The sequence below is a fragment of the Eumetopias jubatus genome, unplaced genomic scaffold (assembly GCF_037043125.1).
Source record: "Eumetopias jubatus isolate StellerSeaLion01/CBP00866 unplaced genomic scaffold, mEumJub1_p1.0 scaffold_1, whole genome shotgun sequence".
Classification (NCBI taxonomy): domain Eukaryota; kingdom Metazoa; phylum Chordata; class Mammalia; order Carnivora; family Otariidae; genus Eumetopias; species Eumetopias jubatus.
Window position 1 is genome coordinate 182,407,561 of NW_028274807.1, and position 20,080 is coordinate 182,427,640.

General features: G+C 38.5%; 1 protein-coding gene across 2 annotated transcripts in view; it reads right to left on the bottom strand.

Annotated features, from left to right (window-relative positions):
- Positions 1-17,811: 17,811 nt before the first annotated feature.
- The window catches only part of TAFA1 (TAFA chemokine like family member 1), a 505,133-nt gene continuing 502,864 nt past the window's right edge, over positions 17,812-20,080 (bottom strand). For both annotated transcript variants that reach the window (XM_088027637.1, XM_028110328.2), the window contains exon 4: positions 17,812-17,829. In XM_088027637.1, the coding sequence (XP_087883763.1) occupies positions 17,812-17,829 (18 nt within the window). The remainder of the gene's footprint in view (positions 17,830-20,080) is intronic.

Consider the following 20,080-nt stretch of genomic DNA (forward strand, 5'->3'; position numbering starts at 1 on the left):
AGATGAGCATTTCCTGCCTTCCACAACGGGGGGCTTGAATGAAAGTCAAGATTCCTTCTTTTGTGTGTGTATTAATCAACTGTTTATTTTACTTACTTATTTTTTATTATGCTATGTTAGTCACCATACAGTAAGTACATCATTAGTTTTGATGTAGTGTTCTATGATTCATTGTTTGCATATAACATTTCCTTCTCCAGGGTCTTGGTCTTCACTTTGTTTCATTTTTGTTAGGTTGAAAATGGCACATATCATTTTGGCTACATAAATATACAACATCTCCTATCTTCTAGTACATACCATGTCATCAGAGCAGTGTTGGTTCCAAATATGATTGAATGGGCACAGCCTTTTGCCTGGAGTTTGAAAACTGTAGTTTAAGGAATGGTTTTGGCCATTTGGTTCTTATTCATTTTTTCTGACTTTTGCTTTTTCTTCGTTTTTGTTTCCTCTCAGCCTCTCTGTCTCCATGCCTCTCTCTTTCCCTCATTCCCATTCCTCTTCCCTGCTAACATATATTTATTGAGAACCTACTATGTACTTGATGGATACTTTTCTGGATGCCATGAGATTTGTTTTGGTTTTCCTCTGCATTGTCCTAAAATTTTTCAATTATTTTCCAACATTGAAAAATAGGGAGATTTCACCAGATCATTAGATAGAGACACTGGACATTTCCATGTGGTGACAGTCAGGTATGGCTTAGTACAAGGGTCCCTTTACATTGGTGGGGTGGGAGGGGGGCCAGGCCCTTCCTGCTGAACTATAATCTCACCACTTCCAAACATCTTGTAACACTCATATGTCTCTCATGTAACTGAGAGTTTTCACACTGTAGGCATTTGAGCTATGATCTCCTACTGGATCCAATGTTTTAGAAAAATATTCCATAATCTACACCTTTCCTCTCACACCTGCCGCTAAGTATTAAATTCTCACATGAAAACAAAATATTCTGACCACAGCTATATCAGAGGTCTGCAACCTATGGGTCATAAACCGAATCTAGCCTTTGTATATAACTTCATAAATAAATTATAACAGAATACAGCCCTGTCCATTTGTTTATGTATTGTCTATGTTTTCTTTCAAATGGTGATGGCAGAGTTCAGTAGTTGCCTGCAAAGTCTGGAACAATTACTGTTTGACCCTCTACAGAAAAAAAGTTTGCTAGCTCATGATTTAGCTACTTGGTATAAGAAACTTGTATATCTAGACATCTGTTAAAACCAGACTGATTTCATTTTTAGCTTTTCATTCAGAGGTTTCATATTATTGTGGCATCTGCTTACTTCCACGTAGCCCACTAAGCAGCTTGGAGGGCCCTGACTTTCTATTAGAACATAGCAATTTGAGTAACATAGAACAAACATGGAGAGATGTTACTAGCATCTGTGGTTGTTCTTTCACTGAAAAACTTTGCTTTCAAATTAATTTGAGTCACAGTCACTTGTTTTTCAGTCAACTGTTGAAAGAGTCATTAAGAAAATTTTATTTCATCTTATTATCTAGGAGAACAAAATCATTGCCTGACTTTTCAGCAAATTCCCACTTACTCCCAACCTGTGATGGAGGAAAACACTACTGGTTGGGTATCTTTAGACCATTTTAAACACTACAATTGTAGCTAATTTACTTGACACATGTTTAAGATACTATGCTTATGTTAGGTCTCCAGTCAGCAGGAAAATGATCCAGTTTACTGGGTGAGAGCACAATGCTTGACATTAGCAAGATACCTATCACAGGACTTCATCTTTTCCCAGGCAAAGCTAGTACAACCTGAAATTCTTTTTTTTTTTTAAGTTTATTCTTTTAACTCCAGCTTCTCCCTACCCCTGCTTGACCAAGAAAGACTTGTTAAAATAAGATCCGTTCTCTACAAAGTGCTTATGTGGCAATACTTTCTCAATCTTCCTCCATCCTGGGAAATGGACTTTCTGATGTACCTCATGGACTGTGATTCTCATCAAGAAAAAATATAACATGCTATCATCTACCATGTTGGCCCATAGCATGAAAATGTTCTGTGGGAAGAGATAACTGTTGGTTTAATCACACATTTGTGTTTTCAAGTATCTTAGAAGGTGTCTAAGATTATTCTCAAGACTGTGATGGGAATAATCCTAACAAGGATAATATGGTCAGCTTTATTAAGATATGTGCTAAGAGCCCTGAAATCAGATCTGATATATCATCATAGCTCTACCATCAAGAAGCCCTGGTGACCTTAGCAGAATTTCATTTACTTGGGCTGTGTGTCTACTATTCATAACCAACATGGTTACCACCAGGTGCTGTCTGAGAGCCCACCCCCAACATTACTATGACTGTGGACGAGTCCAAATGAGAGAAATGAGAGAAAGAGTGGACCACTTTGTAAAGCACTCTACAAAGGGAAGGAGCTCTTAATCTGCTGCTCTGGAAGCTCTTGGAATTCCTACTGAAACTCCTTTCTGGTTTGCCTTTACAAGTCCCTAAAAAGACATCAGTAAGTTTCAAATGGCCGAAGAGGGGGCAATTTGAGCTTCAGTAAGGATAATACATGCAAAGAATTAAAACACATCAAATATTTGACTTCCACAAAGTCATAATGATACCAAAAAATGCACTGGTCACTTTGGAGGATGCTGGCAAAACATCTCAATATTTTGAAAGCTGACAAACAAAGAGAATCAACCATTTATCATGCCTTCTTATGAAATCTGTACCTCTAGATAATGATGAGGAAAAATTCCTTTTTAGACAAGTATTCTAGTTAATAAAGAAGGAATAATAGAATGAAAAATATCACTATTTGTAACTGCTAAGAAATTAATGAATGAGTAGTGATCAATAACTAGTAATCAATCATTGATGATCAATGACATCACAAAAAGAGGCAACCAGACATTATGTGCCTCCTGATGAAAGTAGACATCTTTGCTGAAGAAGTCTTACCTGAACAAAGAACGAATAAAAAAATACAATGTGAATCTGATCCAGCCTCTTGATGTAATTACTAACTTATAGGAAATTCAAGGGACATGATCATTTTAAACAATACTATGGAGATGTAGTCCACAAAGTGAAGAAGATTTGGGAAGATTCTACAGGACAGAGGCAATCCACGGTTTCAAATTTCTTTTTGGGAAAAAAAAAAGCAAGACAGAAGGAAAACCTGCAAGACTTAGGAAAGATATCAATCTGTTGTTGTTTATGGAACTCACATCCATATTTGGATCCTGAGTCAAGCAATTTACTAAAAAATTATAAGACAGTCAGGAGAGCACAGGTAGCACTGATTTGGCATTTGGTGATATTAATGATTCATTGTTAATTTTTTATTAGTTTTGATAATCCTATTGTGATTATGTTTTTTTAAAAGATGCCTTATCTTTTACGGTCTGATATATTTATGGATGAGATGATATGAGTTGCTTCAAAATAATCTGGGGTGGGGGGTGTTGGTGGGCATGGGGCTAAAATAAAAGGATGGGCTATGTACTAGTATTTGTTCAAGCTAGGTTATGGGCAAACAAGTTTTCACTATACTGTTCTATCTACTTTTGCTTGTGTTTGAAATTTTCTATAATAAAAAGTTAAAAAACAAAAAAAAATTGCTCCAGCATGCAACAAGTAATGGACCTCCACATCCTCATGCATGTTCAGGGACTGTGACCTTAGAGCTGGCAGCTCTCAGGGCAGAAAGAATGGGAGGAGGGCCTCAAAGACTCACTTTGCTATCAAATGCTTAAATTAGGTTTTGAGTTGCTAATGCCGAAACCCGTAGAACTTCAAAGCCCCCTCTGTAAAAAAAGTGTCTTACACTTACACATGTCTCAAATTTCTCTGAAATCTGTTAAATATCTCAGAAGTTATACAACCAACAATGACCACTGTTTCCTTTCTCATTAGAAGGCGATCTCCAACAGACTTTTAGCCTGACTTGAGTTTTTCTAAAAATATGTTGGATCTAACCTAAACCTATTATGCTTCTTAGATACAACCTTGAATAAATGTGAACATAAAGCTAGATTTCACTTTATTCAAGGAGATAATTAATTTTATGTTCAGATTAAAATATTTGACAAAAAGAGTTTTTATTTCCAGCGGTAGAATTTGCCGAGTTCATGTTAGGAGGTCAAATGGAATGATCCTAAAAAATACAAGATATGTCTCTAATCCTACTCTGGGATTTCAAAATCCTCTTTGGCATTTAGGACATTTTTGAATAAAATGCCTTCATTTCTCATCTCTTTGAGACTACAGTCAATGTGTGAGCTGAATAATTATTTCATCAAAAATCCCACCTCATAAGAGGCAATGTTTCATGGGAGTCTGCAGAAAGCATACTCCCAGCGATATCAGCCAGTGACCAGCAGGCTGGGTAGTATTTTTGAGAAAGTCTGGGTTGCACTGCCACCTTTTCTATGTTACCCTGAGGGCATATTTCATTTTGAAAAAGACTATAAATAAAAATAAAGTATTTTGAGAATTTTTGACTCTCCTCAAAATCATTAGAAACATCCTTGTGTGTACCAAAACTTGGTTTAGGAATCACCGACTTAGATCCCGGTTTTAAGCCTCTAGCAGTTGGAAGGGGCCAATTCAAGAATAGAAAAACTGAAAAGATTCTTGGCTGCTTTTTGTGAAGCCAGCCGCCCATGATGCTGCTTCACCCCTGCAAGCAGTCAGCTACTCAGTTGCACAGTTGAAGCCCTTCCCATGCCTTGAGGCTCTTTTAACTGCTGTGTTAAATGGAGAAAAACAAGCAAGAATAAAAAAATCTTTAAGAAACATGAAAAAAATCCTTAATAGCTTGGAAGCTTTTTTTGTTTGTTTTGTTTTGTTTTTGCTTTTCACCCTCTACCTCAAAGCACCACAGAACTATACAGTTGTTAGACTCCTTCTAAGAAACATATCATTACTGAGTCTTAAGAGATGCTGCAAATTCTGAGAAATACCGCACATCTGAATAATTTGTATTTAGGAAAAAATCCAAATAGAAACCTGCACACATTTTCCGGGTCACTGGACAGGAGTATATTTTGCCCTGCTATCTTAAAAGTTGGGTGGAATAGGAAGGAGAAGCAGGTGAAAGGACCAACAGATGCAGCTTGAACAGGCATTGAAGGGGTCTCTAAGTGGCGGTAAGTGCTACCAGTCAGATGGAAACCCGGCAAAGCGTGGTGCCAAGTATTTATACGTCATAATTATTTTTGCATGCTTTTACGACTGTCATTCTCAACAAGAGCAATACCTTACCCTCACGGGCCATGTGGAAATTTGTGCAGTGATTTCTTGATTGCTATAGGGGTTGTGGGCTGCTACTCCTATGTGGTGAGCAGGGACAGACCCTAGATGCCTGACATGCATGAGATGTTTCTGCTCAAGGCAGAATTATTAATATCGCAGTGAACATTAGCGTAAGTGAAAGTTCTGTTTTAAGTGATCTGAGCCTGGAAGTGAAGTCAGATAGAAAAAGAGAAATTTTTGCATGCTTTTGAAACCTGAGGCATAATTAACATTCCATAAAATTCACCATTTTAAAGATTTTTTAAAAATTTACTTATTTATTTTGAGAGAGAGAGAGAGAGAGAGAGAGAGAGAGAGAGAGAGAGAAAGCACAAGCAGGGGGAGTGGCAGAGGGAGAGGGAGAAGCAGGTCTCCACTGAGCAGGGAGCCCAATGTGGGGCTCAATCCCAGGACCCCTGGATCACGACCTGAGCCAAAGGCAAGATGCTTAATTGACTGAGTCACTCAGGAGCCCCAAAATTCACCCTTTTAAAGCAGTGTACAAGTCAATGGTTTTTAGTATATTCAAAAGGTTGTGTATCTAGACAGCAGCTACACTTGTGGTGATTGGAGCATAATATTTAGAGATGTTGAATCACTATGTTGTATACCTGAAACTAATGTAACATTGTGTGTCCACTATGCTAAAAAAAAAGGAAGAAAGAAAAGAGAAAGGTTGTGCATTGCCACTATCTAGTTCCAGACAATTTTCATCAGCCCCAAACAACCAACTAGCCATCACTCTCCCCTCCCCCTTCCCTCCAGCCCCTGGAAACCAACCAACCTCCTTTCTGTCTCTAGAGACTTATCTATTCCGGACATTTCATATAAATAGAATCATAGGATACATGACCTTTGGTGTCTGGTTTCTTTGATTTAGCACAGTGTTTTCAAAGTTCACCCATGTTGAAGCATGTATCAGCACTGCATTCCTTTTTATGGTTCAATGATATTCTGTTGTATAGATGAGACACATTTTGTTTTATCCCTTCATCAAGTGATGGACATCTGTGTGGGCATGATTTTGATATACACTAAAATTACTCAGGAGTGTAACTGACATGTACATGGGGAAAGATTGTCCTGGTTTGTTCTGAACTTGACCAAGAATTAATTACCATTTTAGAAAAATCATATTAGCAATAGGAACATGGATTATGGATTTGAGTCAGCAATAAACCCATTTGTTTCAGTTTTTATTTACAGATGTCACATTCTTGGCTTTGTGTAAATACACCTTTTCTATTATTTCATCTGTATTTTAAAATATTTGTACACACACACTTTTGCTTAGTCTATAATTTAAAATATAATACATCGACAGTATCTGAAAAATTTTACTTCTCTTAAATCCAAATTTAGTCATTATAAATGTGTTCAAATCTTTAGTATTTCATTATGTCTTCTAACATTATGTGCCAGAGCACTTACAGATTAAAATAAATATTATTTTGTTATAAGTCAATTTTCTTGTAGTTCTCTTTTATATTATACTTGTGAATTACATTAATTTTTTGGAATTACATGTGTAGGGAAGTTATATTATCCGTGAATTTCATTTCAGGAGGCTTAGATGATGTGCGAAGGGGGCATTGGATCTTTCAGGGTTGACAATCATCGTATTAGGGCAGGATTATAAAGAGATTATTTTGTTGGGTGATGTCCCTCTGGCATACACCCCACATTTCTTTGATGGCATTTGCATGCATGCAGCATCATTCAGCACTTTGGGGTATTTGGGGTTGTTGGACTCTGGGTAAATGTACCACAATGAAAAATTAATTAACAATGGATGTGGCACCTCTGAGTTAACACTGACCTTTCCCATTTAGCAATTTTCTCCCAAAATAAAACTTCCTCCCAGAGCAAAGGAATATCTGATGTTCTTTTATTTAGACATTTCTGGGAAGAGTGCTGAGATCATCAGTGGCATGTTAGAATGGGAAAGTGAAATAGAGTTGAGAGATTTTTGTCCAGATAAATTTTCATGTATTGAATATCCCACTACTCATGTGTGTTATTGCCTCTGAAATTATGGTATATAATTAGATGATAACTATAATCTGCCAAACCATTGTAAAGGTAGTGGAGACATCCCTAGCTAAAATATTGAGTGACTTGCTCAGTTTTACATCTTTGCACCAATTCCTGCCTTCAACCATTTTGGGTTTTGGCGGATTTGTTTTTGGTCTGCTTCCCCACTATCAAACTTCTGCCTGGTTCATCCATGCAGTTGAGGTTATACCTGACTGAACTTTTGGCCCAGCTCCCTAACAAAGGGTTGCTGGTTTCTTAGAAAATTCCTCTGTCTCCAAGTCATTTCCATCATCATCTCATCATTGCTGTAACTGGCTGGTTAGCAATGGAATGGACTTGCTTGCTAACCGACTTGCGTTGAAGAAAATGATGCCTATGAAACTGGGAAGGAGGATCTGTTTTTGCTGGTGAGCAATTTTGCTGGTGAGCTTTGGGGGTAGTTAAGGGACATCTGTACATCCAAACCAAGCGACCTGGATATAGGCAGTGTGAGTTGTTCTTGAGAACTTAAGAATTTCTTGCATCATAAGAATCTGATATTACCAACGATCTCTAATTCTATTTTCACTCTACTGATAAGAAAGCAGACTCAGATTGTCACAAATTCTGAGAAGTATAAGATTGTTTAGGCATGAATCCTCCCACAGAACTCCCAAGAGTTCTCATCTGTTTGAACACCCTTCACAACAAGCAAATCACCACTTACTGTGAAAAACCTGTTGGGTAAATTGTTCTTATTTTAACTGAAATATATTTAGTTATATATCCACACACTCTGGGGTACCTGGGTGGCTCAGTCAGTTAAGCGTCTGACTTTGGCTCAGGTCATGATCTCAAGGTCCTGGGATCAGCCCTGCTCGGCAGGGAGTCCGATTATCCTTCTCCCTCTGCCCTTCCCCCCAACTCATGCGTTCTCTCTCTCAAATAAATAAATCAATAAAATCTTTTAAAAAAATAAATTCCACGCACTCTTTAGAAACAATTTTATCCCTTTTCTAAATGACAGAACTTCCAATATTTAAATACACCTTTCATTCTTGATCTGCGTATTCTTTCTCACAAATCGAAACAGCATGTCCTTCAACTGTTTCTAACCATCAGAACTGCTTTCCTCTGCCTGCCTATTTGCTTGAACTTGATTTAACCATCCTACATTCTCAATGACCACTTCGACTGCGGACCATCTGCAAGATCGGCCTGCATGCTGTGTCAATACCCTCTTCCATGTGGTTCATAATAAAACAAGGCACAGGACTCAGCCGGGACAGAACTCACTTTTCTGCTACTAGGAATGTTTCTCCAGGATACAATCATTCCATGAATTAGAAACATTTGAATATGGCTATTCCTTGTGGTTATGAGCCCACGTGAACTTTTCCTATCATCCAGCCTTTTCCATAATAGACTAAGATTCAGCAAACTTTATAAAGGGCCCACTAGTAAATATTTTAGACTTTCTGATCCATAAGATCTCTGCTGCAGCAACTATTCAACTGCTGTTGGAGCGCAAGCGCAGCTATCGCCAATATGTAAATGTGGCTGTGTTACAATAAAACTTTATTTACAAAAACAGACAGTGGGACAGATTTACTCTAAGGGCCATAATTTGCCAATTCTTGGCCAAGAACTCATACCTTGCTGAAGTCTGGACATACTATGTTCATCAATGTCTTAAAATCTTTCAGACTAGTTAAAGGAAACAGGCCAGTGAAAAAGGTGCCTGGCATGACTTTTTTCCTGGTGAATGCAAGTTGGCTCCTGGTGATCACTGCTTGCTTAATTATTCACAGAAATCCCTTAAATCATCTACTGCAGAATCTTGCCCTGGGCTAGCCTCCGGGTCACTGGTCTAAACTTTTAAGAATTCACTTCTTCTATTCAACAATTGTAGCTATACTTAACCAATACTAGACTTCGGGTGCCTCTCTCAGATACCTCAAAATTCCCTGTCAGTAGTGTGGTCATTTTTTGATAGTTTGGTGATTTGAAAGCTTTGTGATTTCTTTCACAGAGGTGGTAAGATGCTGGCGCCAGCTCTCATTGGCTGTGGGAGTCAATGGTGCACCTCTCCTCCCTACTTCACATTGGTAGCTTGAGATCAGCTGTGGTGGGAGTATTTACACTAACGAAATCAATAAATTGTACAAAGCAGAGCTATCTCCCTCCCCTGATCACTGCTTGAACCACTTGAACCACTGAGGAGAGCTAGAGACTATCTCGAGTTTCCTTCTTTCTGAGCAATATTCCTTTCAGATGTTTTAGGCAAGAGATAGTTTTTATTAACATAGGAAAAAGAAAAGAGAAATAAAATAGTTGCTTGAGAAAACCCTGAATTCTATCACCTATTCATTCCTGGCTTTAGGCAGATTTATCCTACTTGCTTTGAACATAGATGCTTTTTAGGATGATCTTACTATTTCTGGAAGTCAGTTTTAGTCTTTAATTCCTTTAGCCTTCGTAATGATATTGTTAGAGGTCTCTGTCATTCTTATACAGTCTTTCCTGATTATGTGACTTTCCTAGATCTTTCACTTATGCCCTTTAAATTTCCACACTGGTCCTTTAGGCCACCATTTTCTCCTATTGGGATGATTTGGTGTTGTCTACACAGAATGTCATTTCTGAGAACCGCTTTAAGAGTGTTAATGATTCCCTAAATGAGGACTAGAGATTAGGGTTCTTCACTACATTTTCTAGAATGCCATACTAGTTTTACCGTTTGGTGAAAGAAAATACTAGGATTAGAGACAAATTTGAAATTTTCTCATTAGTAATTCAATTTAAACTTTGCTCATTGACAATGAGGTAGGTCAAATCAGAAGGGACTAAAAGCTTTCTCATTATGCCTTACTTTTATGAGATGTGGCACAGCCTTACTCTTAGCTCATCAAGATGGCCTTGGATAACTAAGCCTATGAAATGGAATTTGTGGATATAGTTGAGACCTGAATGTAAGCTCCCAGCTTCTCCATAAAAGGAAAAGCAGAATTCACTGATCTGTGCCCAGGTTTTGACAGGAAAGTGTTCCATCTATGTTTACTAAATAGTATAAAAACCTCCTTACTGGCCCCTTCAGTTCCACTCGTATGCCCTTCCCATTGATTTCATCTTTTGGAATAGAGTAGTCACCTTAACATTGCCTTCGGTGGGTCTCTCCATAGGAAGGCCCTGAGACAGAGATTTCAATGCAAGTAGTTTATTTGAGAGATAAATCTAGGCAGCACGGGTAAGGAAATGAGGACATGAGACAGGAATGAAGGGAACCCAATAAAATGTGTGTTTATGAGCAGGTTTTGGGCAGCTGGGCCTCGATCCCACTTGGAATCTCTCAGAGACTAGAACTGTGTTGTCCAATAAGGTAGCCCCTAGCCACATGTGGCTATCTATTAAGTCAATAAAATTAAATAAAAATAAAAATCATTTCCTTTGTCACAGGTGACACATTTCAAGTGCTCAATAGCCAGAGGTAGCTAGTGGCTACCATATTGGACAGCTCAGATAAAGAACATTTTCACACTATAGAAAGTTCTACTCGACAGTCATGATATAGATGCTTCAACATGCTTCAGAGTTGTCCCACCTGGGAATGAGGAAGCTGGGAAATTTGTACATCAAGTTCCCTCTGCCGGTGGTTGATGCTTGCTCTCCCAATTCCCTGAGATGTACATGTATAGGACCAAAGGGAAGGATCCAGATGGACACCAATAGTGTCTGGTGTAAGTACTCTGTGTCACTCCTTGGTTAAAAACCTTTTTTCATCTCTTCCTGCCACAATTTAGATACTACTCAAACTCTTTGTGTAGCCCCATGATCTGACTCCAAGTTTACTTCCCCAAACTCATGCCACTTTACTCTAACTACACTGCTTTGACAACAAACTAAGAGAGACTTTCTCTCAGGCTTACAAACACATACAAGTGCCCCTTGGCTAAGGCCTTGGCGTATGCTAATCTGACCATCTGCAACACCCACCCTGCTCACCCTCACTCCCCATTTGGCTCTCTGCATGGCTGTTTCCTGCTACCCTCTAGTTCTTAGACTAAATTCCACCTCCTCCAAGAGACACTCCCCACTTATCCTTCCACAAGCTCATGTTTCTCTCCCATTATTTACTTTTGTGGCTCCTTTTGTATTTCTTTTATCATGATTTATAATTACTTATTCACTGGTTTTGTCTGTTTCCCCTAGAATAATGTAAAATCTGAAATTATCTTCAGGATCTACTACTGTGCCTGACATGTAGTAACTACTCAACAGGTACTTGGTAATTGAATGAATGAGTGAATGAACAAATGAATGACAGCAGTATCTACCAGTGTGGTAGCTATAAGAGTGGACAACGAAAGGTCATACCTCTGTCATAACAAGAGTCACAGAAGAATCTGCTAGGATAATAGACTGAATGACAAGAGGCTGGATGTGGGAAAAGAGTAGCCAGGTAATGACACTGTGTGCAGTTGCTGAAAATTGTCTTACACAGCAGATAGATCAGGTCATCAGTGATTCAAGTTCTGGATGAACATTCTGGATACCAGCAAGGTGCCTTCTCCAACATGCAATTACTTGCTTGTGCCAACACCAATGCTTGAATGTAAGTTATACTGGCTTAAAAACATTAGCAGTGGTAATGGCAAATGGCAAATCCTACAAAGCTGAGCAAGATCAGTCTAGTCCTAGAGCTTTCTAGAAAGAGAATATGAAATCATATTTTGGCTGTTAGTTACCTAAGTTTGATTTTTTTGTTGTTGTTGTTTTTCTTTGAGTGGGGCTAGCGTTGACACAGGGAGCATCTAGGTGACACACAATCGTAGGAATCTGAGAAGAAGAGCACAACAACCATAGCTTACTTGCTGCTTTCCATTTATAAAATATTTCCATTTTCTCTATTTCCCTCATCCTCCCATAACCTTTAAACTTTGTGCATGATCTCCATTTTATAGACATGAAAACGCAGAGGGTATAGGCTTTTCTCGGTTATAAGTGGAGAACAAGGGCTTGAATCTTTGGCGGGGGGGCTTTTCTGGCTTACAGTCTTAGGGTTCTTTTCAATGGATACAATGTGAAAGAGAGAAGAGATGTGTCAGTGCGGTGGTGAATGGCAGGGATGGGGGAGGGGTGAGAAACTTTGAGAGCTTCTAAATCTGGAGGAGGATCCAGATCAGGGGACAAAGAAATCAAGAATCTGCATGTATGGGAGGGTATGTGTGGAACATGGAAGCAGAGAGGAGGCCATTCTGATCAGACAGCCAGTTCGTAACATTCTTTAAACTAAATGTACAAGCTTCTCACTTCTCTTAGCACCAACTGGTGGGTTCTGCTGACTTTATATGCCCTCTTCCAGTCCCTAAATTTTGCTCCCACACCAGCTTGTGACCCCCAGGTTGGAATTTACAGAACTTCAATCAATTAACTCCATTCTAGCCAGTGGTTGATCCCTTTTTGCAACTGTGGCAAGTGTCCCCAATCGAGGACAATTGAGGTCTGTTGCTGCACCCCACAGTATTCTCAGTGGAAAAGTAAGACAACCTGCAGGTTAAGTGCAATGAACTTCAAATAAGCTCTGACTCCATTGCTTTTTCTACCACCGGAGGATGGGCACAAGGATGCAAATCCATGAGAATAATGTAATTTTAGGCCAGACTTGTAAACTAGTATTTCATGGACAGAACAGAGTCCTTTTCTTTTAATGAAAATTCAATGGGTTGGAGAATTCATACAAGCCTCTAAGTTTCTGGATTTTCCCAAAACAACAACAAGAATAACAACAACAACAAAACAGAAGAACTGGGCCACCCTGGCTCCCTAAGTCTGGGACCAAATGCTGGCTGCTAGAACCCTGTAGTGTCAGGTCTCCAGCCTCAACACTGTGTGCCTCGGCTTTCACATGTGACCCTGGTTAACTAACTAGTGTTACCTGGCTAGTGCCTTAAGCCTCTTAGGCCTTGTTTGAGAACTACCCTTAAGCCAATTATGATTCCTTTTAAGATGTATTTGCAGACTTGATTAATAGTAAGGAGTCACTTCCATACTCCATGATGTATGGCCACACATCCATGTACCATGGCTAAATGGTTGACAACCACTGTCTTTTTTTTTTTTTTTTTTTAAGATTTTATTTATGTATTTGAGAGAGAGCACATAAAAACGGGGGAGCAGGGGAGGAGGGGAGGAGGGAGAGGGAGAAGCAGGTTACTCACTGGGGGCCTGATATGGGACTCGATCCTAGGATCCTGGAATCATGACCTCAGCTGAAGGCAGACATGAGCTGAAAGCCGACGTTTAACAGACTGAGCCACTCAGACTCCCGACAGCCACTGTCTTAAGGCAAATCTGGCCCCAGATTTTCCTCAGCACGTGCATGTGAGTCTACTCTTGGGTAACAGCTTCTCTGAACAGGTGGGAATTAGGGCTGCATATACACTGCCTGGTCTATAAATACAGTCAGTTATGGCTGGGGTCTTGGCTTTCATGATTGATAATTATTATTATTTTTTAAATAATGCATCTAGCTGCCAAAACAAATAAATGAGAGCTTAACACCTGGGAAAAAGTGAAGCAAACTAAATAATGAATAAATAAATAAATGAGAGCCACTTGCAGACCAATGATGTGAGTGCATGCCACCACATCTCCTGATAGGTCCCTAAGAGCTTTACGAGGAAAAAACCCCCACCTATTCAACCCAAAAATTTTAAATCTTTAACAGGAAATATGTGTGTGTGTGCATGCACATGCAATTAATGGTTTTCTATTTAATTTACTATGAAGTGTGAACATGATTCTATTTTATCACTTTGCATGATGCCCCTGGGCACTAGGCCATCCAATTCTACCACTGTTGTCACTAGTCCTGAGCCCTCACTTTTCTTAGTATGTCTTATATCTTGTTTTCTTCTATTTATTCACTAGATGGAGGTGGCTTGAGCCCTAGAATTTACTAGACACTAAATCTTTTATTTGGAAAGCAGACAGCTCATGAAAAGGAAAATGGTTCTCTTATTTTTCAGGTAAACCTTAATAGATTTTGAAATGGAAGTGTCAAGCTTAATTAAAAGAAAAACTCATATTATGATATGCCATTTAACCTTCCAGGCTGGAGTGCATATCCTATGGAGGTGAGGAATGTGTGGATCTCCTCATATAAACAATTTTTATACCCTTCATAACTTACATCAGTGACAATGTCAAGGTGGCATAATATACTGCCCTATATAAAACCATTGCTTTGTGAAAGTTACACTGGGTTTGATCAGAAAATGATGTTGAATTGTGTGTTGGTGAAAACATGCTTCATCATTCGATAACAGAGAAAAGCCTACTAGGAAGTATTTGGAAATACTTACCAAATCCATTAATAGATAAATCTAATCACACATGCAAAAAAGTCAAGAAATAAGCTTTACCTAACTCCAAAATCTGTCTTATGAAATGAGCCATATTTTCCTTTTTACCCAGAAATGGGTTCTGGATGAGGGCCTTTCCATTTGCTCTAATTATGTTAGGACATTATTTATCACACCTGATGTACAAGCTCAAAAATCATTATTAGTCATACCACACCAAGCTCTTTATTACCAGCAATACATGATAAAAGTTTTTAAACAATAGATGTAGGCACGGGGTAGCTACTGAATCCCCCTAACTGGGGTGGGTCCAATTTAAGTACAACTTGATGGTTCACACATTTGTATAAGGGCCTTGATAGATCCAAATTGAATTTGATGACATTTACAAATACTTGCACTGTTTTATTGGATGGTTGCCTGATTCTGATGTGGTCTTTCCCCCCCTTCTCTCTTCCTCTAGGTCTTTCCAAGGGAGGTTATTGCATGAAGTGATCACTAGGAAATGAACTGACAGACCTGGGCCTCTAGACTAACTCTTTCATTGACTTACAGTCTCTGGTTACAGAACAGGAGAAGCTGTGAGCCCCACATATCGTAAATTGTGAGAAGGGTCTGTATGCATGAGTCCATAGAAAAGAGAATATTCGTTTTTCTTCCCATTGGATTTTCATTTAGGACCAACGCTTTTTTTTAAAAGGGTATTCCAGGAAACATTCATCTCCTAATAAAAGCCACATGATCAGGGAACTTGGGGGCAATAATAATGCTTGTAGAATTTTTAATGACAAACATCTCATATTAGTTAACCTTATTTAAGAATGTTAGGAGATTTTATACAAAAATCCAGATTTATGGTTCTATTGGAAAAAACTGAAGATGTGACAAGGCAGCGAGTATGTCCTCATACAGAAATAATTTCTTGCAGTTTCTCATTAGTCAAGGATGTACTGTCCATTTGTCAAGTAACCACCTTACATGTCTGGATTCTGGAAGTTCTTTACTTGGCAACCCATGTTTTAGTCTTTCTTGAAGACATACATCACTTCTGGTGTATTAAAGGCTCTGAAAATTTCCTCAGTAAATATTTCTGTTTTATTTTATTTAAAACCTTTCTCCCAATGTATTTGATTATGGAGGTTTTTTCCTCCCCATTTTGGGAAGTACTATTCCAGATAATTCTTTGCATTCATGATTTCAGGTTTTACTCTGAAGTTTACAGGCGAAAGTCAGTTGCTAATGTATTACTTGGTACATGAATATGGACCATAAATTCAAGGGATTCTGATTTGGTTGTATGAATTTTATGCTATCTTCTGGCAAATATTTGTGAAAGTATTTGGAAAGGCTAGATTTTGCAATTAGGATTCCATTTACATTTCTGGATGCTTTTTATAGGCATTTGAGATACAGAATCAATCTATCTGATTAGAGTATTTACATATTCAATCAGACTTCACGCTATATTGGTAGACATGAAGGAACCTCTGGATTTTACCTGAGGTTTAACTTTAAAAATCCACACTAGGGGACCACTTGTGCTGGTGATATAATAAGAGGCCCTAACAACATGTATTCTAGAGAGAAGGCTTTGGAGAAAAAACAGATATACTTGAAATATGCTAGGTTAAGTAACAGGAATGTATAGTATTATTATGCTATCCCAGGTAGATAATAGATATTTCTTTTCTACAATCATCATCTGAGTAACTTTTAAAAAGAGAAGTTGGACAGAAGTTTCTTTTTGGAGAAGTGAGCCCCATATGTCTCATCCAAGTGACCAGTACAGAAACCCAATAATGGGATTTGACATTTCATCTTATGGGTTAAGAACACAGCAGTTATAGTAATGAATTTCTGATTTTCAAAATACTGGGATTAGAAATACTGGCTGGGATGGCAGCATCCCATGATGGCAGCAAAGACCTCATGGAAAAAAATCCCAGCCGACTACAAGTCTCTAAGCAGGCTGTTCTCTGGATTTGGCTAAAGCTGACTCAGGGCAAATACATGGCAAATAAAGACAACAAGTAGGTGTAGAAAGAAGTTATCTACCACTTTAATAGGGCTGGCCAGCATTTGGTCACAGAGATCATTCTGAAACCTAATTCCTTTAATGGTCTTCCTGAAACTTCAGATTCAGAAGAGACCTGAATACTCGTGGAAAAAGCAAATCAAACATAGAAGAGGTACCATGATAAAACTTGTGGCTACAGCACTATGTACTTAATGATGCCAGGCTTTGGATTTAATCGGAGGATATTTCTGCAGTCTAGCACAGCTATACCAAGCCTTAAGACGTTGTATTTACAGAACTTATTAACACAGGGATCCGTCTTCTACCATGATTTTGCCAGAGTCTTAATAGCATGGTGGAGTAGCTCCCTCAAGAATCCTCATTGTCTTATCTGTGGAAAAGCTAGTAGTTCTAAAAATACTTTCCTGGAAGAGGTTAGAATGGTTATTATATATCAGTTGAATATAAAGTATGGTTATGTAAGCCAGGCTTGCATGCTAATATTGCACGGGTAGAAAGCAATAAAACAGACGATGTGCTTCCTTGGGCCATCTGGTAGAAACGGAAGGAAGCTCTCGATTCAGTATTGTTAGGATGCCTCAGATTCCAGAAGTCCACCTGTAGCTAGCCTTCCAGTGTGAGTGCCATGTTGAAGTTTCAAAAGGGGCACGTGTCTTCTTCCTTGCCGGTAAAAAAAGAAACTGCGACAAAACAAAACAAAACATCCAAACTCAAAGAGGTACACCAGCCACCTCAAACTGTGGCATTGTTCATTTCTTGAAGAGAATATATAATATTTCAAAATATTATATATATACATATATTTAAAATGGTACAAAGTAACTGTAGATCCAAATTAGAAGATAGTTGATCGTTCTTCGTAATCCCAAAAATTTTCATTGAGAAAACCGTTTTTTTTTTTTTTTAAACCCACTTTCCATGGTGCTGCCAAAAGCGTGGGGTCTTCTCACTATAGGATACTTTGTGACACACAGTGAAAGCACTGTGATTATCTGGTAACCAGTCAAAGTGCAAATAAGAAATCCATTTGGCTTGTAATGTGTAAGATGTTTTAAATTCTTAAAATATATTTTCCGCAGAGGTGGTTTTCCTTTGCTACTATGACAAATGCTTCCATTAGGTTCTTGGGTGAATCTGAAACCAAAGAAAGAAAGAAATTTCAGGGAGAAAAGAACAAAATGAAGGCATAGAGAAAGGTGAATAAGCAGAAAATGAGGACATCTTGAATTTATAGTATGTTGCTTCTTTCAAGTATTCTGAAGCCAAAAATGTTAATCTAGAGCCGTAGTTCTCAAATGGTGATCAAAAAGCACACTGACAGGCCATTGTATTTTTTATCAATTCATTACTTTTATTTTGCCACAGCTGAGGAGATAGACTCTGGGAGCAATGAATAACCATGACTGGCTTCATGGACACATGACCCTATACAGTTGCACAGAGCCCTGTGCTGAACAGTGGCCCACACTTCATTTAATGACCTGCTATTGCAGTCTTGAAATTATTACTAATTTTTGAACAAGAGGCCTGTGTTTTTATTCTTGCACTGGGCCCTTCAGAGTATGTAGTTAGTCCAGTGTCTGTTTGATGAGAATTTGAACTGAGTAGGTCATTCCACGGCCTCGTCAAGTTGGCCTGCTGTAACATGTAAAGGGCTGGCGTCAGGTAAAGAAGTCACTGCCAAGATTAGAACACATTTTCTTAGGAACATAGGAGACCCTTGCAGGATGAGGAACTCTTCCTCCCAGTGACATAGTACTCAAGGGCAACCAAGAGCATACTCCCACCACTACTGGTACAATTTAATATATTTGAATATGGTCCCAACGACTCTAATGTTCAAAAGGATGCATGCATGGAAAGTCACTGGTTTGGGGCAGAAATGATGATTCTAAGAGAGTTGAAGATTCTACTTTAGAGTTCTAGGACATAGGCATTTTTCTTCATCATCTCTTAGTTCTTTATAGTCTTAGGAATTGAGTGTTCTGAGTCCAGGCGTGGAGTCCATGAAAAGGTTTCAGAGTTGGGTGGGAACAGTAATTAAAGTTTGCTTTCAAAAGTTGGTTGCACCCAGGGCAGCATGTATGAGAAATCTTCACACATTTATTTTTTTATCCTCTCCATATGAATAACAGATTCTTCCAAACTTTGGTTTCCTACATTCTAGTAGTGTTTATCACCTTCTGTTTCCACTGTCTTCTTCTTCATCAAAAGGAGGGAGAAAGTGACATTTACAACACTGAATTGGAATTGCCTTTTTATCGACTTGCCATTCTCACCCCCACGGCACCCCCCCAACCTTAGGCCCTACCCTTCACGGAAGAACAGGAGATGGGTCGTATCTACCATCACATCCCTAAAACCTTAATACACTCACTTTAGATAGAAGAGGCTTAAATATATTTGTTGGTTAAAGAAATGAATGAGTTCACTCTAACCCGGGGGCAATTGTAACAGCATAAATTGATTTATTTTTCCTTCTTGCCATTTCCAAATCCACCTCCCCCTGCACCGCCCCACCTTCCTACCCTTCTCTCTTAAAGGTAGTTCATGCAAAATGGTCTGGACATCAGGATTGTAAAGGCTTTCATAACACTTCAGACCAGGTGGAAATTTCAAGTGAATTTTGAATGATAAAGCTGGGATATGTCAAAGCTGGTACTTTACACTTCTCTAATATAAAAAGTATTGGCTGAGGAGAATGGATGGAGATATGCAGGGTCAGGGTCACTATTAGGAGGATGAGCCCAGGAAGGTGTGGACAAATGACTGTAGTGGATTTGTGTAAAACATCAATTTGACAAGATAGCCATTGTGTTTAGGTGTGCAGTCTGAGGTCTGCTAACTCACCCTTTTAGGGAAGGGAACTTGACTCTACCTTGTGGACACCTAACTGTTGATCTTCTCATTAGTCTGAAAGATACTAACGAAGTTGCCTGATATGTTCCCAGATATTATACCAGATTATGTTCTACTATTTTAACCTGCTGATTTTTCCTTCCAAGCACCTTTAGTTTTCTCCTCATTTTATTCCCTTCCTTATTATGTCCCCAAACAACGAATGTTCACTTTTTACATGTGAATTTTTATAGCATTGTCAAACAACTTATTTTCTCCAGGGAGAAGTCTTTCTAAATTAAGGCATCATTCCTGAATACACAGAGTATACATTTATTGCTGAATGCATTGGATACAGCATCCCCAACTTTCTTTTTTTTAAAATACATATACCATATTATACCTTATTATTTTGTATATATTAAATATAATATTTATTATAGGGAATTAGCTCAACTGATTTTGGAGATTGGCAAATCCAGAATCTACAGAGCCAATTTTCCAATAGCGTCATCAACTTTCAAACTTATGTTTTTGATATATATGT